This window comes from Gymnodraco acuticeps, unplaced genomic scaffold (genome assembly GCF_902827175.1).
Source record: "Gymnodraco acuticeps unplaced genomic scaffold, fGymAcu1.1, whole genome shotgun sequence".
Lineage (NCBI taxonomy): Eukaryota > Metazoa > Chordata > Actinopteri > Perciformes > Bathydraconidae > Gymnodraco > Gymnodraco acuticeps.
Window position 1 is genome coordinate 4053044 of NW_022990271.1, and position 27238 is coordinate 4080281.

At 40.5% G+C, this 27238-nt stretch overlaps 1 protein-coding gene across 25 annotated transcripts in view; it reads right to left on the reverse strand.

Moving 5' to 3' along the window:
- Positions 1-27238, reverse strand: part of madd (MAP-kinase activating death domain) — a 47110-nt gene extending 19872 nt beyond the window's left edge. For 11 of the 25 annotated variants that reach the window (XM_034221109.1, XM_034221100.1, XM_034221098.1 and 8 more), the window contains exons 1-16: positions 26921-27238; positions 19749-19961; positions 18002-18625; positions 15136-15439; positions 12747-12878; positions 12501-12614; positions 12010-12090; positions 10133-10189; positions 8810-8982; positions 8155-8390; positions 7907-8063; positions 7664-7767; positions 7380-7579; positions 6637-6890; positions 6260-6393; positions 3858-3956 (exon numbers count right to left, since the gene is read on the reverse strand). In XM_034221109.1, the coding sequence (XP_034077000.1) occupies positions 3858-3956; positions 6260-6393; positions 6637-6890; positions 7380-7579; positions 7664-7767; positions 7907-8063; positions 8155-8390; positions 8810-8982; positions 10133-10189; positions 12010-12090; positions 12501-12614; positions 12747-12878; positions 15136-15439; positions 18002-18625; positions 19749-19807 (2728 nt within the window). In that variant the 5' untranslated portion in view covers positions 19808-19961; positions 26921-27238. The remainder of the gene's footprint in view (positions 1-3857; positions 3957-6259; positions 6394-6636; positions 6891-7379; positions 7580-7663; positions 7768-7906; positions 8064-8154; positions 8391-8809; positions 8983-10132; positions 10190-12009; positions 12091-12500; positions 12615-12746; positions 12879-15135; positions 15440-18001; positions 18626-19748; positions 19962-26920) is intronic. The other 14 variants (XM_034221116.1, XM_034221119.1, XM_034221113.1 and 11 more) reach the window with 4 other exon arrangements.

Sequence of the window (27238 nt, forward strand, 5' to 3'; positions counted from 1 at the left end):
TACCATACACTGTGCATCTAGTGAGTATATATTGTGCTACACAAATACCAAATAATGATAGAACAATCGCCTTTAGTTACTTTGTTCGTTGATTGTGTTTCAAGGACATGAAAGGAAGGAGGAGGAGCCCCCTCCTACACGCAGAGAACAGAAGGCTTTTCTGATCTGACATCTGTCAGTACAGGCTGGCTTCTCTCAGTTTTATGTGACAGGAAGGATCTATTTATTATTGTTTCTGAAGTGTCATGGGGAGAAGAAAATTAGGTTTTATTCCCAATATCAAAACTTTGATTGCACCATAAGAATTCTTCAGCACAATTTTGTTTGCAAACCAATAAAGCACGTCTGTTCTTAGAATAAATAAGAAAGTGATTGCCATAAAGGCAGCCCTTAAAACCCAAAGGTTCTTTACGAGTATGATAAACAATGCTGCAGAAAGATGGTTATGGATTTTTCCAACACAAATGTGGCCAGACATAACTCAAGCTGAATTAAAATGTTTTTGTTAACAAACAGTGCCGGAGTCTTGGAAAGTTTCCATCAATATGGCTAAATGAGCCCAGAGTATTATTAATAGAGTCTAGGCTGCAGCGTTTCCTGAAATGGTACTTGACCCTTGGGGTGAAATGATTTATCGACCTGAGAAACAAGAGAGAGATCCTACTGAAGCTGGACTAGCAACAACTTCAATGTAACCGCAGAAAAAGGGTTTATATTGAAATGATACATCTATTTGACAGTCTCTTAATTGTCAGACAGTGTACACACATTCACTCAGTCCCATTCAAAAAGATACAAATATATATTTAAATATAAAATGTATGATATCGTTTTTTTCCCTTATATTAAAGATGAAAGCCTCAGGTCTCCAAGAATCCGCCTGACAACTTGGCAAACACACACAATGCCAAGCAACATCGTGCCTTACCTCCGGAGTATTGAGTCGAATCTAAATGTTGGCACACTGCAGAACCCCGTTTATCTGTCAGGTTGTAGTTTTGATGACAAACATCTTGCCGGGTAAAAGACTATAAGGTTCACTGGTAATAAACATTTTTTGATAGATGCATATTTGCATAATTCTTCTGTAGTCACCGCTCATTTTGTACAGCCCATTTACTGCATTATTTGGGCCCAACCCCATGTTGTACTCTGTGGTAGCAAAAAGGAGAAGAGAAACAGTGAGAAACAACGGATGCTGGTACATTTGTTTAGTCTATTCTATTTCCATTCTGTTTCCCCAGCATCCTGTTTTCCATCCTCTGCTTCATTTGCTTCCCTGTTGTTATTTGTTGCACGATTAATTGTTCCACTATTTACTGTGATTACTGATATTAGAACCAAGCTTTTTTCCTCACATGCACTTCCTATCTTTCTTGTGATGAGGCTAGTTCAATAGATAAAGTGACTCTGGAGTGAAATAACAGTTGGTCTGAGGAAGGGAAATGGAGACGTGGCAAGACAAGGGACTTTACTGAATCATTGATGACACAGACGGTGACTGAAATGAAAATACACAGAAGGGAATGCTGGGAGATGTAGTTGACTGGCTTGAAGAAGCATGCAGCTCACTCGTTTAAAGGGCAGAACCCACCTTCTCCGCTCCCCGGGCCGGCCTCTGTTATTATCTCCATTAGAGAATTTAGCCCAAATACTGCACACAAAACCCAGAATTAGTGCCGCGGAAAAGGTGGACAAAGAGAGGGACATGGGGCCAGACACAACCAGCCTGAACATCACTCCAACACACCACACACATGCACACTCAACATGGCGCCAAATCAAACAACATAACCAATTAAAAGAGACAGACAGAAAAGAAAAAAGGCAACATGTACTGATGATGGCATTAACCCTGAAAGTGATCAGATGGCTAATGCCATGTTTTGCTTAGCAACACATTCAACATTTACAGGCCCAAGTAGGAGCTGTGTGTAGCTCATACTTTGTTTTAAATACACGTCAGTGGATTAAAGCAAAAGTGTTTTTTTAGTATTTGAGTCTAATGTAGGTCAGGAATCTTGTATTGAGCAAAAAACACAGAAGATAATCGTGATACACAGTAAAATACTTCATTAGAAAACCTCAGATTGTCAAAGTTTCAACACTGTTTGTGTTAAAAAAGTGACCTCAAAAAAGGGAAGGAAACAACAACAACGAGCCACCACACAAGCAAGGGCAAAAACATACAAGAGCGGAGAGGCAGCGGGTAAATAAACTCCATTCACTGAGGAGGACAGGTCTCTCTGTGAACAACATTCAAGGACATACATATAACTACATCGAAACATTATTAGGTAAATGCATAAAGGGCTGAGCATCCTTCTTGTAGCAGTGAGGATGTGCAGATGCCACTCTATTAACAGTTTGCACAAATCTTTTGATTAGAAATGTGTGCATCGCAGTGCATCAGAAAGACTCCCAGCAGTCACACAGAGCGGGATGGCAAGGGACAGAAGGGGAGGCGTGGAAACACACAAATGACATTAAAAGGTGTATCTTCTATCTTAGTCCTATGCTGACAAACAGGGTGTAAGATAGGTATAGGTCACTCCAAGGATAAAGAGAAGCCTAAAACAGACTATCACACCAGACATAACATACCCGGGCTGTCAGGGTCATCTGAACGACAAAGACAAAACACATCATATTCAAAGGAAGGAAGGTTTCAATGGCAGCTATTCCACGTGGAGTGGAGCTATTGAGTTACCATGCTTTGCCTGTTTTTCCTCTCGGTTAAAGGGAGAATCCAGTCTAAACAGAACTCATATTAGCCTTTAAACTTTATAAAGTATCATTCATATTCCCCAGTGCATTACTCTATCCCCAAGTGCATTTTAGGTCCCTGTAACTTCAGCAGAGCATGACAGATTTATCTGCATACTTTTCCTCCTCTCTTTAATTAATAGCAGAATGTGAGCATCAGCTGCAGCTCACTGCAATGTTGTGGATTTTACTCATGCGTAACTGCTGACAAATATTTCCATATTTATCAGGTATACCAAATGATACCTGTGCATATGTTTATACCCAAGACCACACACTTGAAGACAGTCCATATATAATGTTAGTGTAAAGATAATAGAGAGGTAGGGAAAAAATAGGCAACTTAATGAGAAAACATTTCTGTAAGAACGAGGCAACAACAAATCTGTTTTTGAGTGGATTTTCTTGTTAAGAGAGAAAAACAGTTTCATTTATCCTCAATATCCTCCTATAAAATAGTGCCATATCCGTTTGGCAATCCAGCAGGAAGAAAGTCAGGCTATAAAAACAGATCTACAAACCTGCTTGCTCCATTTCCTCCTCAATATCAATAGTGAAATATTCTTTTACCCAAAAATAAATGTAAAACAGAAACAAACAGAAATGAAAAACAAAAAAGGCAGAACAGGACATATCATTCATTAGTTAAATAAGAGTGGTAATGAAAAAAAAAGGAATACTGGTTGGACATATTATGCTGTTCTGTTTAGATAAGTTTACAATAGTTATGAATGATTTATTTGCTATTCATGAGCAGTTAGGGATTATTCATTATTAGAATGGTATAGTATATGAAATGAGAGGAATTAAGTCAGATATGTGTATGTATTATTCATTAGTATGATAAAATAGCATCAAATTAATGCAAAAATACAGCCAAAAAATGTATAATTAAATTAGGTTGAAAAACACAAATGTTGATGATAATGATACTAAGTCTACTCTCCCTACAGCACCTGTGTTTCCCTTACAAAACATTCTATAATATTCTAACCAACCTAAAAGCAAACTGAAAAACTGGTTCGGACAGGTTGACAGGAATAACCCATTGCATGAGGAAGGTGTAAAGTGGTCAGATGGTGCTGTCCTACCTTTGAGACTGGGGAAAGGTGTTTTCTCCCTCGCTGCCTTGTTCGGAAGAGCAAGATTGGACAGACTGAAACTGGTGCCGTGGTTCTTGTAAAGATTGCCTGTAGTGGGAGAGATAGTGACAGGTTCAGAAGGACGAAATACAATTCTAATAATTATGCAGAACAAAAGGTTGTATATAAAAGTTATTCACTATTCACATTAATGTTGTAAAAATCTCATCAGAACAGTGATTAAACAGCGTTTACTTACAAGAGGCAACTGATTAAAAAAACAAGTTGTTAACTCACCTATAGTAAATATAGAATATATATGCTTCTTGTAAAGCAACACACTAACAGTTAAGTTGATATGAACCTGTTAGCATGCAGTTACCTTAATACACTGGTCACTTCATTTACAAAAGTGCAACATTCACAGTCTTTTTAGCCATTTTGGATCTTTACCAACTACAGAGGGAAGAGCTGGCCCTTTGTTAAGTGCTAAACCAGCCATATGCTAACTCTGCAAACTAAAACAGTTTAAGTCTAGACGACCAAAACCAGAGTTTAGAGACGCTAGAAATCTCTACAGAGCCAAGTGGACCAGCAAAGTTGTCGGAACCCTCTTCCAAAACACATATCACTTTAATTAGTTGTTTTTTGTTTGCCGTAAGATTTTTTGGTTTAGCCGGGGGAGGGGGGGCTGATACAGTGGGGCAAAAAAGTATTTAGTCAGCCACCAATTGTGCAAGTTCTCCCACTTAAAAAGATGAGAGGCCTGTAATTTTCATCCTAGGTACACTTCAACTATGAGAGACAGAATGGGGGGAAAGAATCCAGGAAATCACATTGTAGGATTTTTAATGAATTAATTGGTAAATTCCTCGGTAAAATAAGTATTTGGTCACCTACAAACAAACAAGATTTCTGGCTCTCACAGACCTGTAACTTCTTCTTTAAGAGCCTCCTCTGTCCTCCACTCGTTAACTGTATTAATGGAACCTGTTTGAACTCGTTATCAGTATAAAAGACACCTGTCCACAACCTCAAACAGTCACACTCCAAACTCCACTATGGCCAAGACCAAAGAGCTGTCAAAGGACACCAGAAACAAAATTGTAGACCTGCACCAGGCTGGGAAGACTGAATCTGCAATAGGTAAGCAGCTTGGTGTGAAGAAATCAACTGTGGGAGCAATTATTAGAAAATGGAAGACATACAAGACCACTGATCATCTCCCTCGATCTGGGGCTCCACGCAAGATCTCACTCCGTGGGGTCAAAATGATCACAAGAACGGTGAGCAAAAATCCCAGAACCACACGGGGGGACCTACAGTAGTCAATGACCTGCAGAGAGCTGGGACCAAAGTAACAAAGGCTACCATCAGTAACACACTACGCCGCCAGAGACTCAAATCCTGCAGTGCCAGACGTGTCCCCCTGCTTAAGCCAGTACATGTCCAGGCCCGTTTGAAGTTTGCTAGAGAGCATTTAGATGATCCAGAAGAGGATTGGGAGAATGTCATATGGTCAGATGAAACCAAAATAGAACTTTTTGGTAAAAACTCAACTAGACGTGTTTGGAGGAGAAAGAATGCTGAGTTGCATCCAAAGAACACCTACTGTGAAACATGGGGGTGGAAACATCATGCTTTGGGGCTGTTTTTCTGCAAAGGGACCAGGACGACTGATCCGTGTAAAGGAACAAATGAATGGGGCCATGTATCGTGAGATTTTGAGTGACAACCTCCTTCCATCAGCAAGGGCATTGAAGATGAAACGTGGCTGGGTCTTTCAGCATGACAATGATCCCAAACACACCGCCCGGGCAACGAAGGAGTGGCTTCGTAAGAAGCATTTCAAGGTCATGGAGTGGCCTAGCCAGTCTCCAGATCTCAACCCCATAGAAAATCTTTGGAGGGAGTTGAAAGTCCGTGTTGCCCAGCGACAGCCCCAAAACATCACTGCTCTAGAGGAGATCTGCATGGAGGAATGGGCCAAAATACCAGCAACAGTGTGTGAAAACCTTGTGAAGACTTACAGAAAACGTTTGACCTCTGTCATTGCCAACAAAGGGTATATAACAAAGTATTGAGATGAACTTTTGTTATTGACCAAATACTTATTTTCCACCATCATTTGCAAATAAATTCTTTAAAAATCAGACAATGTGATTTTCTTTCTTCTCATTCTGTCTCTCATAGTTGAAGTGTACCTAGGATGACAATTACAGGCATCTCTCATCTTTTTAAGTGGGAGAACTTTCACAATTGGTGGCTGACTAAATACTTTTTTGCCCCACTGTGTATGCTAATAGTTTTGGTGATCCAATTCATAATCCCCCATATAAATCAGCCCACTTTTCAAGTTTACAAGCTAGAGTTAACTCAATAGAAACCTAATACATTTTCAATATTCTTACTAGCAAAGGACATGAGTCCGCCAAAACCGTCAGTGCTGCTGTTGGAAATGGTGGAGTTTGGTGAGCTGTTGTCTCCCTCTCCATCAGACTCTCCAGGGAGCCTCAGGCTGCTGGGACGTAAAGGACGCTGTATCCTGAAGAAATGATCACAAGACGTTAACATGCGTCATAGACACAGGAACAAAGCCGCACACTATGGGAAACTCAAGCACTCGCACCATACCACAACATCACACCACCACAGATTCAAGACCACCATGAATGGAAGTGAGTAATTTGACATGCTGGGTTTTGATTGAAACATTGCATGGTCGGTCAAAGAGCCCATTTGAATGATGATGATGCTTTCATTCAAGTGATGAACAAGTTTAACACACTTGTTGCCATTGAGGTTCTGGTTGAATCGGGGGGTGTATGACTCCACTTGCTCTTCTGCATCAGGGTCATCCTCTGAGGGGAAGCCATACTGAGGCTCAAAGTACGGGTTGTCATACTCCTGCTTTTTGTTGGCTGGGTCTGCCAGGCCAGCGTCAGCCGGAGGCCTGAGGAGTGGCTGACTGACCAATCCGGAGGCAGGGTTCTGCAGAGCGGCACCTGCTGGTACTTCAATTGTAGGGATTTCCCCCGGCTCCTGGAGAAATTAGCACAGGATTCATGGGAAATATTATTATTGTTCTCCTATCCCTTATTTCAATACAGATAAGGTCAATTCTACATTACTTTAGTTTCGCCATAAATATTTTCCAAAAAATGTACAGCTTTGATAGTGTTGGATATATCAGCATTGATATCAGGTTGATAATACACATTTGATAATATTGTGTCAATAATCAATCGCCTCTTAAGTTTGATTTGTTTCTTTAAGTTCTGGCTGTGTCTCCCTCCTCAAACACCCCACCAACAAAAAAACAATATGCTAAAGAAAAGGAGAAAAAATGCACAATAAAGTCATAAAGTGTTTGTTTTTTTTCTTCTATTGATATCACAATCATTGTTATCGTGATTTATTTTGCCCACAATAATTGTTTATTGAAATCCAGCCTTTGTACTCTCTTTTTAAAAGTGGTATTTACAAACTTAAAAATATATTTTGAATGTAAGTTTACACTGAATAACTCACCTGGTTGACTCCCTGGATGACTGTGCTGGGACTTGAGCTTGCAGTTGTGCTGGAGCTGGAGCGAAGAAGTTGTCCATCAGAGGCTTCTGCAGGCCCGTCCCCACTGGATGGACCCTCCGAGCCTTCCCTGAAGTCATGGAAGTCCTGAAACTCCACCTCGCTAGCGTCTCCCAGTGCAGCATGGGTAGGCGGGTCCAAGCCTAAGACATCAAGGTCCAATATTACAAGGGTGGTAAATGGTATGAAATGCTCACAATGTAAGTGATATTGAAACAACTACTCACTTGGTGTGTCTCCCTGGATGTCACCTTGGATCATCTCACTCACAAGGTCTCCGAGTGAGGAGTAGGAAGAGCTGGAGTCATCATAAGCCTCGCTGTCACTGCCACTGCAACAGATTCAATGTAAAACCAAGAACTTAAACCTCTTACAGTAAATAATATGATCAACTTAATTAAGCAGATTTAATTGTTGTGGGATTTAAAAAAATATATATACATTTTTAGTTACCTAGATGAATGTCTTACCTGTCTGTGGGATCTGACTCGTTGCCCTCATCCTCCAAGGGGCCGGCCATAGCTTCAACCAGCTGAGAGCTTCCGTCGTACACTCGGTAGAGTACAGGCTGCAGCTGGTGAGCGTACCACTTGGGCTTGTCCCCGATTAAGGAGGGGTCGAACACATCTGAAACAAAGTGTACAGAGCATGATATGAACAAAACAAACTTTAAGGCATATCAGACGAGATACAGGCCATCGTCTTTAGTGAGCCTTACTGTTGTGTATCCTCTGAAACGCGACGTTGGTAGGATTGAGAGCCCACTCTCCATAGTACTCCACAGCCTGGGTGTGAGAAAGTTTTTCTGCAAAGAGAGAGCGGCGAGGCCGAGATGCCAGAAAAGAAGTGGCCTGAAAAGCCACCACAGGCCGGGGGAAGAGGCGCAGTGTGCGGGTGTGCATCTGGAACCCCTGGAGAACATTTGGGGAGTTGAAGAACCGTACCATGGCGACCCTGTGAAAGAAACAAGTTCAGTCAGCTAAAAACGTCTTTTCATTCGTCAATAAAATATGTCTAAAAATAAATTGTACAATATATGTGTTTATTGAAGTTTAGTGAATATTTTACCAGATTAGAGTTCTTAGTATTGTTGTTGTTCAGATAATATAATTACAGCTGATAATTACTTCAGATTTCTAATCTAAAATATCTCTATATAATTCAAATTGTGCAGTTTGTAAGATAAATACTATTGTTTTTCATATCAGTATGTGGGACAACAAACTTGTTGTTTTTAGCTCTGCAATTCCATCCTGGTGAATCTTTACATCTAATTGTTTCTTATATATTTTCGCTTTTTAGAGTTCTTCCCACTTTTAATTGACAAAAGAAACATGTCAAATGAACAATAGGAAGAGACTGTCATGTCTTGCCTGGTTGCTACATCCACAGAATCAACGTCATTGCCGTAAATGAGGGGGTTGAACTCTGTGGAGGAAGGCGAGGCTTTGTCTCGTCCGGGGGGGAGCAGGGGCATCTCATGAACTTCCTGAAACTTCTCCAGGTTCAGAATGGGCTGGGTGTTTAAACTCATGCTGGCCAAGGCCTAGAAGAGGTCAAAGTGACACAAGTTATAAACATGGCAGTGGATTTGAATACATAAACAGAGCGCTGTTATGGACCACTCCCACTATTGGCATCAACATTTAGTTACTCATAATGATTTCCACAATTAAAAGGAATACTTCACCCACAAAATGACCATTTGTATATCAATTACTCAACCTAAAGGAACCTTATCGCATGCCTTGGCGATGGACAAAAAATCTAAAAACCAAAGAAAATTCTTGATGAATTTAAGTTCATTCAGTTTTACCGCCTTAATATATCAACACATCCATTTAGAAGCTCTCACACAACTCGTGCGGTATAATCAAAGTCTCATTTATTGTCTTATACTCACTCTTTCCAAACACATGCACAGTTTGTTTTAAATAGCAATGTTTTAGTGAAAAATGTGTGTGTTTGGGAAGAAGTGAGTAATGACAGAATAAAGGAAACTTGGAATATAGGGCACACATGATGTATGAGAGTTTGAACCTGATGTTTTCATTTAATTTGCGTCGAAAAAGGCATTCGAGAAAAACAGTTTTCTTTAAGAATTCAAGGTAATTGGGTGAGTAATTGATGTGAAAATGATTATCTTGGGGGTAGATCATTCCTATCTGGGACATTTATAAATATGAACCATCTCTTTTGAGGGAAAACAATTAGACTGCAAGAATTGGATAAGAATTGGATAAGAATTGGGACCGGAGGGAATAGATTTGTGCATGTTGATGCCTGTGGTGGGCGCGTCACTTTGTAGAGAAGGGGAACAAGGGAAGTCAGTTACTATGCATGGTTTGTTTTGAGGGAACTGCTGCAGGCTCAAGTGTCAATGTTTAGCTTAGCATAATGGAACATTTAGTTGCTGGGTCTGGATGAATGTTAACTTTGCGATTAGCTTCATCATATCTTGTTTTGGTTACGAAAACACTCACTGATAGCCAAGATAGATGCACGCACATTCAGTCATGCTCAAGCCAGAGCTAAGCAGTGTATCAAAAAACCGCTCCGCAGCATTCTGTGACTCTGTTGTTATGCATTTTAGTCAGGTCTTGAAAGAGTAGGAGACAAGTAGTAGTGACAAGCAAAATAATGTGAGAGAGAAGATATCCGTGCAGGGGCATTACACATTCGGAGAAATGAGTAACCTTATTTTCAGAGGAGAAGATCTGCTTTTGGGTGATCACGGTCAACCTAACCAGACACTGGGAAGGGGATAAAGAGATGCGAGGAGAATCACATGAAGGCCTGGGATGGAAACTTTGTGACCGACACTGGAACAGCACATGACGGGAGGGCCACAACATCATCGTGGCCCTTTCCTTTTCTTTGTCTCCTTTCAACAGTGCTTCTCTATTTGTCTGCTTTTTGCTGACAGTCATTTAGTTTATTGTTGTGCCCAAACAAAGGGTAATCAAATAGATCCAACTTGGTGAATGATAAGCTGATTGCATTTGACATCAATGTTTCAATTTGTAATACTATAATTGACTGAAGGAAGGAGTTAAGAAAAGATACATTTGTGTTTGATTTGAGAAAGTGATGGATAGCCAGAAAAGAGAGTGAGAGTGAAAAGAGACATTTTGAGAGGAGAGAACGAGGAATAGGATGATGATGATTTGTTATGATCAACATGAAAGACAGTGAGAAACACAGACAAGCACAAATGTGACCAAAAACCAGACTTCACCCTATAAAAACAGCCACTAAAAGACACATGGCGACCATCCATGGTGACCAACTGGGATACACCAGCGGTTACAATGGAGTGGTGATGACTGATACAAAAACAGCAGATCTTTTCAAAAACATAGAGAAAATACTTGCACAATAAAGAACCTGAAGCTAAATTAAAGCCTAAGTAGTATTGTCTAACTGCTCAAAAATAAAATATTGGGTCAGCTGAAATGATACAACTGCCATTTTTGTGCAAGAAAATAAATCAGTCACTTAAAAAGGACACATTTATTTTTCTAATCCCGTTCTAGGTGCAAGTATTTTCAATGACCCTCCCATCAGCAGCATTCTGCTTTGGCATCACAGTCTACAGATAACCAGTAAAACCGTCTTCAGTGACATTTTCTCCATTCACAGATACCAATATTGTGTTTGTTTCCAAATATACGACTGCTAAACTGAGGCTTTGCACACTCCTACACACCAGCCTCTCAGTCACACACCCGCACACATGGGAAAGAGCTGCTAATCACACACTGCTTATGAACCGGCTCTGATTCAAGGAAAATAAACTAAATATGTGCATGCAAAGGTTTTAACCAAAAAAGAAACCATATGACGAAAGGTCTGTGTTGGTTGTATTTACTAAAAACGTAAAGTTGGATTTATGGTAAAAAAAAAAAAAAAGTTGTTGTTGAATGATTTCCTTTAAAAACATGTGAAATATGATTTGAAAAATGTCATTAATTGTTATATGTGAGCCTTACCGTGAACCACTTGTTCTCGTTTAACCTAACTGGTCAACTTAAAGGCATTATTTTAGAAGGGTTTTTGTGTGATTGCTCAAAGCGTGGAAGTACTAAACAGTGAGGTGTCGCATGAATCAGAACCAGGTTCTGGAGTTATATTGGAGAATCGGGTTAGAGGGGACAAGTTAGTTACTACCAGCGTAACTAAAGGATTTGCAAGGGTAGCAGGGTCCTAGTATTTGATTTTACCTCCAACAGCTAGAGCATGCAAAGAAAACAGGACAAAAAGATAAAAAACCATTTGTTTGCGTTAGTGCACTACAAAACCAATTTCCAAGGCTCTCACACTCATCTACAATACATACAACTGTGTTGAGGAAGGGAGCCCCTAATCTTCACACTGCTGAAAGAGAAGTTTCACATTTACATAAGAAGTGCTAACAGTCACAGAAGCAAACATGAAAGCTCCAGCCCCTTGGTTCATGACTGCTCCATGTGCCAGCAGAAGCTTTGGACTGAGACCCAGATGCCACAGCACAGCAGATTCTAAATGTTTTATAGATACACATTTAGGAGGAATCACGCAAATCACACAGTACTTGTTTGAGATGTTTCTTGAGCTCGAGTGCCTCAGGCTCTGGAAGAGGTGGTAGGATCTCTGCATTGGTAGGTGCTATAACCTGTAGACAAGTAAAACACCAAAATCAATTAAATAAAATAACAATAACTTTAGAGTTGTATGCCTCTGACAAACAGTCGACAGTGAGGCTTACATCTAAAATGTCATCACTTTACTGTTTTATTTTATTCAAGATTTGTGTAGTGTAACAATTAGCATATACATTTTCAAGGCCAAGTACATGTTTTGTGAATCGTCAAATCAGTTCTTCCTCGATTCCCCTTTCAAGCCAAATTGAAGAAATTCCTTCAAGGCGTTTGAGAGGGATCGCATTCATAAGAATGAAATGTATGGGAGGACATCCTGGAGGCATAACGGTTGTTAACTAATAGATCTCTCTGTCATCTCTGTCAATAAAACAGACTAAACAAGATCAGAAGGACGAGCAGGACATTGAGTTAATGTTCTGACCTTGCTGCTGTCAAGGTCCACAAGCCAAAGGTCGTCTGGCATTTTGAAATCAGCTTTGTAGAGGAAGAAGCTGGCGGGTACTCCTATAATGTAGGGGGTGGGGGCAAGAAGGAGCTGTGGGGAGGAGAACACATTCACAGTCAGTCACAACATGCTGTTAACACAATGGATCACATTTCATGCATTGAAAACTTTGAGGAATCACCCATTTATTTGAATGCATCTATGAGGAAAGATAAGTGTTACCTGCTCAGCAGAGGCCATGCATGTTGGCAGTAAGGGGATGACGGGGAACATGTACTCCAGAGGGTAGATCATGGCAACGAAGGCCATGACGCTCATTGACAAAGCATTGTAATCTCTAGATTGAAGTATGACCTGAGGGTAAACAAGAGACAGGAAACACTTGATGGGTAGATGTCCATACTGTTATACCAGCTAGTTAACTTCTTCTGCTGGTCTATCACAGAAATATTTGTCCAATCTTTCCATATTTCCTTTTTTGTCCATAATATAAAGCTGTGGTATCCTGAATTTGCCTTGGATTCAGTACAGCAATATTAAAAACTGAGCTTTTATAAAAAAGAAAATGTATTTGGCAGCACAAAGTGCTTGAAAGGAAGTCACTCTGAAAGCTTCCAGGCAGCACTTAGTTCAGCCTGACTGGATTTAATGATGTATTGAATTCATCTTCACATGGAAAATAAATGAATGAACACAAGATGGCAGCCTTTTATACAGGTATGGGGTAAATAAAAACTACTTTTTGGATGGGAAACATCTATTAAGGTAGGTGCCCCAGATAAATGCTAGTTTTAGAGTATTTGTCCAGCATTTATCAAGCAGTATGTTTTTTCAGCGGTGTGACTGAAGCTGTGAAGCTTAGGTTTTCTTTGGGTAATTGCAAATGAGCCTGTGTATCAATGTCACGGTAAGACAATAGCAACAACAGAACACTACACCATCGCCAGCCAAACAAGGATTTGAATTACATCCCTACAAATGCTTCTAGTGTTAAACATAGGAGAGACAGAGATGAGGAGTCTTTCATTTTAGTCATACAGTGTCCGCAGGCTTCTTTTTGCCATCATGATTTCTCCACTCTCCATGAAATGGTTACAGCGGGGGACTGTACGGAACCCAGGAAATGTCGGATGAAGGTCACTCTGGGCATCATTCCTCGGGATGTCTTTAAAAATGTATTGTATCCAGGCGGGGGCATGCAGCTGCACTGAAGTATCCCCTGACCGATCAAATCACACTATATATAGCTTGGCCACTCTTTTCTCCCTGAAAAAATCAGTTCAGTCTTTAAGGCGAGACACCTCAGGTGAATAGGGTAATTTTTTTAACTTAAAGGTATCAGCTAGAAATTTCTCCAGTTAATTACTTACAATAAGGCAATTGTCTTTTGTATTACAAGTTTTCTGAAATAGCATGTTTAAATATGCAAATTATCCATTATCTCATTAAATATGCACATATTTTAACACATTTCAGGAATCGAAATCTGAACTTTGGATATAGCCAGATTCAAAATTCTCGTTTCATTTTGTAGTCATATTAGTATCTAAGGCTTTTACAGAAGGGATATTGGATATCTCTTTTTATCACTCCATAAATCAGAAAATACTGTCAACAGCCCTAAAATATCCATTTTCGCCATGTTTTTAGGTATACAATGTTGTATAATTCAGGCTATGAATTATATATGAACAAACCCTTCTGTAAAAGCCTTCATAATATTGATAGGAATATAACTGGAAGGTTTGGTGTATGTACGTGCTACTGAAGTTGAAATTTCGAACTCGGAGTAGGAGAAAAAACTCATTTTGAGAAAACGACCTTTAAAGATTGCAGTGAGGCGCTAGCTAAACCCTCCTGTTCTTTGGATGACAGCTTGCGCCTCGACGCACTCCGTGAAGGTATTTCATGTTCAGGGTCATTTTTTTATATAACCTTGCTTCGTGCAAGTGACAATTGTTGTCGTCTTCTCTGTGAACGTTTTTTTCGCCGTTCTTTTGGCATTTTGAGATTTCAATTTCTAGCTGAAAGCTAACCAGGAAGTGTTTTAGCACACCACGTGACGCATCTGAACGAATCACGTTGTCAGAAATTGACACCAGCCAATGAGATTTCGTTTCTTAGTTTAAGACCCCTTTGTGCTTTCACGATTGGTTGCTGATACAAAGGAAATGACCATATTTGGATCCGATGAGATTGTGCAGGAGAGACGGAGCTTTCCAGCGATACCTCTGTTGACATGGTGCACACAGCGGTCGCGGTACTTTATGTTACGTTAGAATGCTAACTTTTGGTGAATTTAGGAGAAATCTACAGACGCAAATAGACAAACTATAGTAAAATAAACACTTAAATGTGTATTTTGTACGTTTTCCTTCCAAAAGCCTGAAAGAAAACATGTTATGGAATCAAAATAGCACAATCTCAAAATTGACCAGTACTTGAAAAACGATGTTTTTGCCTGCCGTGTCTCGCCTTAAATAAAATCCCACTGGTGAAGACAACCACACATCTCCTCCTGGTCTTATATAAAGGAGAACAAAGAGGCGGGCTAAAGTGATGAATGATAAAAGCAGTTTGCCCCATGAACTCACTGCTGTGCCGTCCTTACCTTGTGCTCCAGCAGCACACAGCTGAGGACCTGGAGACAGGCGTCCACACCCAGCAGCTCTAAGGGCAGGTGCAGGGGGAAGTCCACCATGGAGAAGCGGGAGTTGTCAGGCAGGGCAAATGTGAGCGGCCGTTTGAGTGCATGGGGCAGGACTTCCACATCCACACGCCTCTGACCTGCCACTGGTACCGGGGAACGAAGCAACCGGTACACCCAGGACTCGATCTCCCGCAGGTCGGCCAGCAGCTGGCTGCCTTTCTCCTCCACCGACAGCGCCCCCGTGAACACCCGCCACATCGTGTCCCTAGGAAGGTCATAAACAGAGAGTATATTCAGAATTCTTTTGAGACTTTTTATTATTTATTACAGATTATTCTCGTTCATTTTCATGAAATTAAAAAAATCAACCTCAAGTTTCTTAAATCCAATGTGATATCTTTAAATTGTTTGGTTTTCTCTTATCAGTCCAATGCCATGACATTCATGCAATTTGAAGACATCATGTCATGGGACAATGTGATGGTTTTTCAAAGGTCTATCTTAAACATGAGATATAACATTTGTAATGAAATAAAACCGAGAGAGACAATAGATCATCAAATCTGAGAACTCATTCAATATCTGTCCTTATGGTTTGATAGACCTAAAGCATAAAAGATGTCAAAGTAATTTCAGCACTAGCTCAAGTGACTATGTCATTGCAAATGCTACTCTTAAAATGAAACACAACTGCAACTGATTGCTTCTCATGGGCCAAGCTAATTGAACAGTTATGAGTAACCCCACTGCATATAACAGCATGATTACCCAGCCCAATCTCTGTCAAATGAAGGAACAATGATGACAAATATGTTCTTAAACAACTGTTGCTAGCTGCTTGATGCTACAAATCATTAATTTGAGGATTTCAAACAAATAAAATAAAATAATTTGCTCATTATATTGGTGTTAACAGTTACCGTCAGCAAACGAAAATAAATCACTAATATAATTACCAAATGAGATTGAAAAAAAAAGAAGCTTTTAATTGCCGCAATATTGATGTGCAAACCCTCCACTCTCCACACACATGGTGTCATTAAACTCTCTCTGGAGTGTATACTGTGTGTGTGTGTGTGTGTGTGTGTGTGTGTGTGTGTGTGTGTGTGTGTGTGTGTGTGTGTGTGTGTGTGTGTGTGTGTGTGTGTGTGTGTGTGTGTGTGTGTGTGTGTGTGTGTGTGTGTGTGGCAAGGAGTGAGATAATCATTAGTCCTTTGGAGCCCTCCCACCAACTGCAGCTGCTACCCAAAGGCAGCCAGAGACCTCAATCTGTCAGAGCACCACAGCATCAAGCGCTCGCAGCTATTAGGCAGCGGCTCTCCTCCTTCTCCGTCAGTGCCACACTACTTTTCAACCCACCATGTCGGGGGAAAAACATGATGAGGTTGGGTGAGCCTTTGGCTAAAAGGTCCTTCTCCAGGCTTTCAGGGAAACCAGTGATATATATTAATGATATGGGGAGCCGCTACGGCATTTTACCAGGGGAAAAGGTCTAGATGTGAGGTTAACTGTGCATTACACATTCCTACAATCCTTTGTAGTGATGAGGGGAAAGCTGCACTTATACATATATACAGTTATAAATAAAGGAATGGAACGGAAATATTAGAGCTGCCCCATTTAGTTGATTAGTGGATCGACAAAAAAGAAAAAATCACCCAATATTTGTAAAATCTAATAATCATTAGTCATTTTCACATGAAAACATTTGTCTTTTTAAGCTGCATATGTAAATATACTTCTTTGTTTACAGTCTGACATCATATTTAATTGAACATATCTTTTTAAACATTCAAATGGCATTTAAAGATCTCCTCTTCCATTTTGAGAAACTATAACGGATTTTATAAACAAAACCATTAATAGAAAAAAACATGGCAGATAATCGGCAGATGAATCGATAATGAACAGAAATTGTTAGTAGCGGCCCTAGAAAACATGTTCACCACGGGGGTCCGACCATCATAGAATCATGCTGGGCCTAAGCCGGTGTGAAGCGACAGCCTAATTAACACTTTGCTTCTTCAAAATTGCAATCCATTATGTGTCACCCATGGCAACAGAATAACCTAAAGCGCAGTGCAAAGAAATTGCCACATCCAAATGTAACAGTGTTAAATACAGTGTCGAGCTCTGGGTGTTTACTGCATATTCAACTAAATCTAAATCAATCAATCCTGGTGGTACTTCAAGAAAAAATCAACATAGATTACGTTCAACACCTAAAGTCTAACCGGCAAATGACTTTGCTATTTCTTCCTGGTGTTTCAGAAGGAAAACCAATAAGCTCCTGGAGAAGAGTTGTACCTTCAGTGGCAAACCAAAACGCATCTCAACCATCAATAGAAATTACCCCACTGAACTACTCGAAAAGAAAACATTTTATATCCTATATTGTTTTCTAAAAAAACGTTCTTTGTAACTCAGCTTAACATATATCACACACTTGGTGAAATCATATTTGCTGCAAAACAAAACCTTTCCAACACACTGTGGTTTTGTCGCTATCATTTATCATTGAGGTGGGTTGAGATAGCATAAAGCGCAATGTGACACAAGCTGCAGATGGCCTGCAAAACTGCATGGAGCCACAGACAAAGGCTCTCAGAATATTCTTGCAACACAAACAAACACACAACAGGTGGAATAATGGAGAAACAGATGGGGGGGGGGGGGGGGGGTAGAATCCGTAGGGACTGGCAACAATATCTTAAGAAACCAAGATAGGCCTAAAACAGTTCATGTATGTTTTGATGTGGACCATGATGAAATGGTAATCAGAAGAAAACAAAGAGAGTAAGCAACAAGAAAGAGCTGCCAGTCTCACCTCTGGGTGGTGCGAGGGAGCCCAGCTCGTTGGGTGAGCCTCTGACTGCAGCAGTCCACCAGCCTCTTGAGAATATAAAGGCACTCCCTGAAGGTGGAGAAGAAGGGATAGTGGCTGAGTATGCACAGTGAGGTCAGCGTGCTGTTGCGGTTCCTGGCGGCCATCTTAGCAGCGCTTCGTCTGTGCTGCGGGGACTTGCCGGCATTTGGCTCGGCACCTGGCTTTCCGCTCTCTTCCCCGGAAGTAGCTGCCGACTCAGCATTGTTAGGTGGCGATAACACTGAGGATGGTGGGCCTCCACTGCTGGCATCTGATCCATCACTAGCGGTCTCTGCTGCCGCGTGGCTACCTTTGTCCCCGCGGGCGCGATGATGCCCTCGCTGAAAGGAGCGGTAGAAGTTGACGCAGATTCCGTAACGAGTGGTTCCCGAGTCCTTGTCTGTCAGCGTGAAAACAAAGGACGAGTCATCGCGAAGGCTAACCCTGCGCTGGCGTATGCTCAGGCAGCCTTCTGGTTGGCAGAAAAACACCACATCTGGTGGAAGTGGGAAGTCATGGTGGTCCTCCAGCGGGTAGCGGCGGAGGAGCTGAGGGGTCTGGGCCACACTGTCACTACTTGGTTGCCTGGAGGAGAGAAGGACAATATTTGCTTTGTATTAAAAGAAGCTGTTGTGTTGCGCCCATCATGAGTTCTATGTTGTTTTATGATCATGTTTTCCGTACTCATATCTGATGTATCTGCAAATCCAATATCCCTTCAAACACAGTTCTGAATTTGATTTGAAATGGTTATTATGTGAGGAGAGGAGACCTTGATGGCAATGACTAACACACCGTGACAGTAGTCTGTAGCTTATAAAAGCAAATGTATAACTATATTTAGCTGCTAAATTCCAAGAAATGTAAAGTTACTACTAAAAACCATCCAACCACAACTAAGCATTCATCATTTCTTGACAATCCTCTCATTTCACGGTGTTCATGTGAATGGTCCTTTCCCCCTGTGGCTTCTGTGCTTGAAACAATGTGCTGCTATCCTTCTTTATGCATGCCACATATACGGTGCTGCATACAATCCAAAGCAACATCTTTAAAGTTTCAATCAAGTCCACTCTTAAAATAAACAAATGACAAAACTGTGTTGAGATCAACAAAACAATAAGAGCGGAACAGAGGGATAATGTTAAAGGGTGTTTTGCAGGGTAGAATAAGAAGAGGATTTGACTACCAGGAAGTCCAGTTTGTCTTCTTATCATATGCCAAGACACCACGGTTTTTTATTTCCTGTGAGGCGGCGTTTTACGACTCTGGAAACTGAGGCAACTCAAATGTTCTCTTGACATTTGTAAAGTAAACAGGTAACTAGCACAATGCCAAGGTTCAAGCTAAAGCTAGCTGTAGGTGGGCTCACACATACAGCGTTTGTGTGATGATGTTGCCTTGTGCACATTTCTGTGTGATCACTCTGGGTTTATCTGCTGGAATCTCTGCAACAACATCCCCTTGAGCAGCAAAATCATTCAAAATGATTGAGTCATGATGACATCCATATCCCTAACACACAAAATCTATTTATGTATATGCTTGAGATAAAACGTAATCGATGTTAAATCAGTCCAATACTTTATATTTCCTCAACTACTATGCCTAAACAGTCGTTTTCAAAACAGTGTTTACACCCTCCCTATGATGACCCGTTTACTCCTTTAAACTAAAAGTACGATATCACTTCAGGTTCAGTTCTTACCTTGCTCCGACCACCACCAGGTAGTCGAGGAGGCGAGGGCATGGTTTCTTTTTCTCCATCTTTGATTGACAACGTCCCTTACGTTATGGCATCCAGGATTTATGGTCCTTCTCAAGTCAGTTTTGCCTTTCCATCACAACTGGGAGAGATCCGGTGTAAAGTGGAAACACAGCTCTTTGATTTTCATAGTGATGGTTCAAGAAAAATTAAAACCTGCAACACAAGAAAAGGAGGAAAACTATTTTAATTTAGGTCATGTGTTTTTATGGACATAATTGAATAAACACTGGAATTTCAACAGATGAGAAACCTTGAGGATGCATTATGTAGACATCTGCTCCACCAGCACTGCATAAGACCGACCAGTCACATGATTTTTCAGAGCTATATAATTGGGCCAAATATGGCATCATGATTTATGGTCTTTCACTTTTTTCAAAATGTCAAGGTGCAAGCTATTATTCTATTATATTCGCAGCAGTCTCCCCTCTTCCTGTATCCGTCTCATCTAGTACTTCAGTCAGTGCTAACTATTTAATACAGACAGTCTTTCAAACCCACATGACAAGATGGTTTGTGTGCATACAAGCACGTTTAGAGAGGCATCTCCTAATCTTTTATAGATCTACGAGATAGGAGTTTTAGGCCCCGGCCACACGAGGACGAAAACGGTCGTTTGCGTTACTGTTTAGTGTCATATAGACCGTTCGGCCACACGAGGACGACCGAATACGGCACTAAACGACTGCGGAAACGATAACGGGTCCCAAGGTGGATAGAACAGCATACGCAACGCTCTGGGGGGTCCAACGGCTCCGTGTGTACGCCTATACGATCATTTTCTGATAATGATGAGGCAATAGCCCCGCCTCTCCCCACCTCTGCTGCTCACCCCCGCGTCAAAGTAAACGGCACACTGAATTCAGATTATTTATCTTTCTCTCGATATGGACATAAACGCGAGTGAAGTCTAATCTGACAGGACGGAGACACCTCTCAAACTACCTAAACTAGTTATTAATATGTTTATTTTTACTGTCGGCCGGGTCACTCATTACTGGATCAGCTGCTGCATGAGACAGACACTGTCCGAAGAGAGGGAGGAAAAAGAGAGGCTCCATGTATTTTATTATTATATTATATAGAGTCGTTATTCATTTGTTTTAAAGCTCAATAAATAACAAAGAAGACCTTTGACCGGCACTTTTATAATTTTGTCGGAAGATTTAATCTTTAATACACGTTGACTGGCGAAAAACTCTGCCCGGTTCCCTCGGCCCCCACCGCGGAGAATAAACAGAAGGGCAACCATGACAACCATGCTTCTTCGCTGCTTTTGTGGAGGAAGTTACAGCGCCACGTACAGGCTCCTGCATGTACTGCAGCTTCTCCAGCGGTTGGAGCTAAACGGAGCTGTCTCGTGTGGACAGACACTATCCGGTGAATATTGCGTGTGGACGGAAGCTTTTTTGCGATTGCGTTTGCGTTAATCCTATGCGTTTAGCCGTTTTCGTCCTCGTGTGGCCGGGGCCTTATTGGTTGGGTAAACATGAGCGCAGACAGAGAGCAATGTTGTGTTGTCCTCAAAACACCCTTCCGGGGATCCGTTTTATTTCACTATTTACCATTGACAAGAAGCATAAATGCAACCCTAAACCGTATTTTGGAGAAGACTGAAAGTGAAGAAAAACAACCCAAACACTTTAGTTTGACTGCTCATCACAAAAGCACTTGAACCTGACAGAAATAAAATATTGTAAGATGTTTTTCTTCTTCTTCAGAGCATTGTACCTCGCAAATGTCATTTCAATGTCACATCTACATATCTTGCATGAAAAATGGAAGACATTAACAATGTTGACGTTTTTACCATCTCTACAGAGAGAGTAGATGGCATACAATGACATGCTGGCAGAGCACAAAAGATGACAGACATGACAGCCAAATAAAAAAAATCCTTCTAAACAGAGAGGATTAAAAATGCATTCCTCTAAAACTTTGAAAGTGTTGCGCGACGTTGAGCGCTGATTTTTCTGTTATGACTTGCACGGATATGTTGATCATTATTTCAGACCCTATTGTGTCAAGTTTGTGAATCGTTTGAATTTGTCAGAAAACTCAGTTTGTAGCCTCCCAAATATGGAGACATCATACTTTTCTCCATTTTACATCACATTAAACTGAATATCCTTTCGTTTAGAAGTGAGAAAATAAGAGTTTAAAAAGCAAGACCAGTATTTCCTGACATTAAATAGACCTACAAAATAATAGGCAGATCATTTTGTTAATGAAAATGATCGTACAAGTTGCACCCATATCACGATCAATATGTTAGCCGTTTGTTTTCGTCGGAGGATAACAGGCCATTACCATTGGAAGCTCGCTGTAACGGTAAGCAGCTTACGGGTCTTGGTGGAATAAGCACCTTCACAGTTTGCTCTATGGCCCAGTGACTGACAGGTTACTGCAGCCCCTCTACAGAAGGCTCTTCCCACCATGGAGCCACTTTCAGCTGCAGGCTAGCATCATCTCACAGTCAGGAGACTATAATCTCCAAACTGTAAGCTCGGCAGGACGGTACATTTCCAACCCGGCACCATAAAGTACAGCTAAACAGCTTTTCACCGACAGCATTGCAACAATATTTCAGCTGCTTCGGTGACAGGACATGAGCGATGAACTAGTTGGCTGTGCTTTAGTCAAACAAAGCTACAACGACACTGTTGCTCAATCATCTCACAGGAGCAGTGCTTTGAATGAGCTGTTTGATGAGCATGCATAAGCCACTCTGTTTAAAAAGCAAACAAAACAACCAGGGGACGGTAAGGATTATGGGTTGGGATTGTGCTCGGCGCTTTTCACATTCCCAGTGATAATTCATGTCACCCTATTAGCTGCAATAATGTGATGTGTTACTGATGTGCATTGTCAGGATGAAAATATGTTATTTAACTACTGTTCATTCAATGCCATTAATGTTGTAGTGTTCTTCGTCTACAGTGGTGTGAACAGCAACAAAAGAGTATAACGAATTTCATTTCTATTTCAAAGAACAACTTGTGTCTGATGTGAAGTCTAGTCTTTTGTCAGTTGAAGCAGAGAACTTGGTATCTCTGATTCTCCCACAACAGATTTCTCCCAGCGTTATAAAATGGTGGCTCTGAGTCACAAAGAAGCTCTTGCTTTTGTATTCTGAGGATCAAGCACCGAAACATGACTGCTAACTCGTGATGCTTTACACTTCTGAAACCTAGCACTAATATGTTATTATATCATACATATATTATACTTCAAAGTGACAATAAAAAAAGTGCTCAAACATATTTGAATATACTACTAGAATATGTGCCAAGTCTTAAATGAGCAAACAATCACTTACATTTGAATGAGTAAAAAATGAATATAAACATTTTGTATTTTTTAACAAATTAACCTAATTCTCAAAATGTGTGAAATAAATAAATTCAAAAGTCGGTTAAAAAGAAAGATATATACATCTATGGTTATGACATTAAAAAACAAGTGTTATAAATAACTATTAACTTAGGAGTTAATGCACATTTTGTGCAGATTCTCCCATTTCAGTGCGGTTATAAGAGCTGTCGAGACGCAGCCTGTGTGTGCCACAACGGTGTCAATGTCACCACGACGCATCCTGACAGATTCTGTGTCGTTTTCTACCCTTTTACTGTTTTTGAAACTTGTACTGATATGTTTCTCTGTCCCAACAGCTACACAGTTAGTCCTTAAAACAAAAGCAGTTGCTTCAAATAAATATGCTAATATGAACACACAAAGGTTTGTCAATACTGTGATATGATATGATAGACTGTATTTTCTATTGAATATGTATATAGTTGAAGATTGTGAAAATCCTGTGATTTACATGTGGATTTCAAAGACAACAGGTCAGACAAATGGACTGCATGCAAGTCATGAGTGGGACACAAGAGTCACGCTTCCCATCACACAGTGTCATTAACCCCCTGCGCAAGAGCACAGAGCTGTGTCCAGGGAGGTGACTCCATTACCGAAGGCTTCAGATGCATTATGGGTTTAATTATGTCTAGAGCTCCACTCATGAGTAGAGGAGCCATTCACAAAGGGACAAAAGACATTTTAACTTGATTATTCTTAATGGAGAATGTAAAACAGTAAATTGTACTTAAGATAATAATCCAGAAGACTTTCATTCAAAACAATGTCTCTTCACTATCCCCCAAATGAGGTGATACAATGGTGATGGAGTCTACGGCCCACTATAACCAGAATGAGCTTTTATACTAATTAGTGACAATGGCAAAATAACTCTCTTTTTTACCTCAAATAGATCCATAAGAGGAAATGTTTATGCCTTTGTCACTGACACATTAGTAAAATAAACAATGTTGAGCTTCTTTATTGACTATTTTTTGGGGAGAAATAAAGGTTACTTGACAGGGTTATTAACACACGGAATGAGAAAGCTTACTAACACTATTTAATGTGTGCGGTGCTATGAGAAGACATGGTTCAACAGCATTAAAGTGGGCTGAAGTATGTCTGATGAGTCAGCTTAATGTCAGCACAAATAACATTTAGCAAAATGATTCAAATACACTGCAAGCTGACACTAATGCGCCTTCTATAAACAAGAAGACCAAAATTAACCTTATTAAACATTAACAAGTATGTTTGCTCTGAGAAACTGGTATGAAACACTCCATTTTAAAAGCTATTTCTTCACACTATTCTAGCCGTTCTACATGCATGGCTCAACTCTGAGCATTGTAACAATTTGCATCATCCTCACAGCGAAAGACTAAAAACAGAGGGGGAATGGTTCCAACCACATAAATATATTCATAGGGCAAGGCCCATATGCAGAACACAGATCTCTGCCTCTTTATCTTGCAAAACCATCAGGACAATGAATCAACATGCAGGTCTGGCAGCATGAATGCTTCCTGGTGTACAGCCAAAATGGCTTTTTTATGAAGCAGCTGAGCTGGAAGCAGAGCAGGAGGCCGACTCATCCAGCACAAAGATACATGTTAGAAGAAGGTGGAAGGACAACGCCACTTCGCTGAATGTATTTGATGAGCTTGTTATTGAACCTTTCTCTCTGGGATAAAAGAGACTAAAGGAAACACTACAACACTGTGAGAATGTGGTCAGCTTGGTCTGCATGCAGCACTGCTTATATAAGCTCAGAGAGATGGATATGATTCACAGGCCTACAGCATGGACAGCAATTCTTGCCAGTCACAGTGAACAGCAGTAAGTAGCGATGGAGAAGAATCTGTTCAACTGAGTCACGCGAGGACACGCAAACGAGAGAGAGATGAAGTGTAGAAAGTATTGATCATTTCGGTGTGACCTTTAGATTTGAATATTTTCTAATTGAACCAATCGTACTTTGTTCCACGGCTGAACAGATATAAGAACTATTTTGGTCCCCTATCAATAAAACGGTTTGGCTCAGTATCTCGCCTACACTGAAAAGTGACACTCTCCTCTGTACTTATATATTCATTTCTAATACTGCCTGAAAGAAGCACGTTTTCTAAACCTTGTCCAGGCTAAATAAGTCTAGTGTGTGGTTGATGATGTATTTGCCCAAGGACACTTCGACATGTTGCCTGCAGGGGGAAGGGATCAAACCACTGACCCTCTGATGGTAGATGCCATTTTCCCCTCTGTGACACGAGGTAACAACAATGGCTACTTATACTATTTTGTACTGGAAAATACACTATACTTTAAAGCTTCTTGACTTCTAGTTCACCACGATGCACTATGCCTCCTCACAGGTGATGCATTTCTTACTCACCATTGCATCGTACAATAAAGAGGGATGTTTGACCTGCACCAGGATGATATTCTACACTGTTCTTCACTTTCCTGATATCAACAATTCCCTCTGTTTATAATTACTGTGTAATGGTCATTAAATCCATTTACCATCAAATCCACTTCCTTATCTCTTGAGTCGTGTTTGTGTCAAAAGCTGGTTTGCAATTGTGTCAAATAATACAACTGCTGATCAATTCTGTAACAGCGATACGTTTACAATGAAGGGGTGTCAGTTACAGCTAACGGGAGTTACACAGTATTTTACTATCAAATGTAGAGATAAGAGTAGAGACATATGCTGACCGCAGGATGAAATCCAGCAGCAGTAGTAGTAAATGATGTTGGTCCTTATTAACAATTTTCAAAAAAGAATAAACATCCAAAACATAAATACAAAAAGGCATTACATAATAAAGGAAAAAATAAGACCAAAAAGGTGTAAGCTAAACCTTTATTATACATTGGCTTCTTATACAGCCTATTCTAATAGGCAACCCTTTTTCGAAACATGTTTTAGGGTATATAAAACAAAGACATTTCAGTCATACACAATACTAATCATTTCATATTTGTTTACATCCTTATTTAACTGTCTTTGCAAAGTGAATACATTCTTGACTGCTAGTCACGACTACTCTATAAGGTAACCCCTTTGACAGAAATACATCTGTTCCTGATATTTGTCCTTACCGTTGCATTTTCAAATAGAACTATTAACCTAAATCCTACTATATGTCTCTTTTTAATTTTAAACAACCTATGAATACAGTCAGGAAGGTCATTATTGTGGACTTTGTACATTATCTATGCGAGATAAGCATGCAAGTCAATAAATGGTTGGTTTTGTAGATGTATAATGCTCTTCTGTAGCATAAACACTTAATAAGTGTTGGTTTATATCGTGCTGTGTTTCCCTTACCTTCACACAGTAATTTAACGCTATTTGGGAGGAATGAATAAAACACTAATCTGCACTGAATATCTTTAGTTTATCATCGTATTGCAATGATGCTGAGTGATAGACGTGGAAAGGCGAAGCCAACGCCTCCTTTTAACTCCAGGAGATGTCTTTTTTTATGAATTATGACAAGCTGTCAGGCCTTGTCCTACATGTTCACCCCTAAAAATGCATCCTCTAGGTTTATGGTTTCTACGTCACGGATGGATTAGCTAGTTAGCTGCCTAGCTGCTAACAGTAGCTTGAGCGGTTTATCTCACCAATAAAACAAACGTCACACATCAAACCACGGTGGCAACATCACAAAACACTTCACATGTTACAGGCATACATACGATAGGTGTGTTAAAATAGAAACGAAGAATGAGACCAGCCTCACCTGCTTGCGTTAGCCGGTTAGCTGCTAACGTCCGCTGGGGAGCCAGCTGCTGATGACGGCCTGGGAGGTGGGTGTCCTCCACGGTCACACAAGCAGAGAGGCGGTGGGTATTCTGAATTAGCCTTCTTTATTTTATAACACGGTGTATCGTTAGGAAACGACGGCTAAAAGGTGGTAGCTTCTCCGTCAGTCTGTTTCGCAGCATGAATAAATTATGTGAAGTGTGTGTCCGCCTCTGAGCTAGATGGACGGGCGGCTCAGTCAGTTACAGTCTATGGTTACAACCTGCCTTCACAACATCCTCCTCCTCCTCCTCCT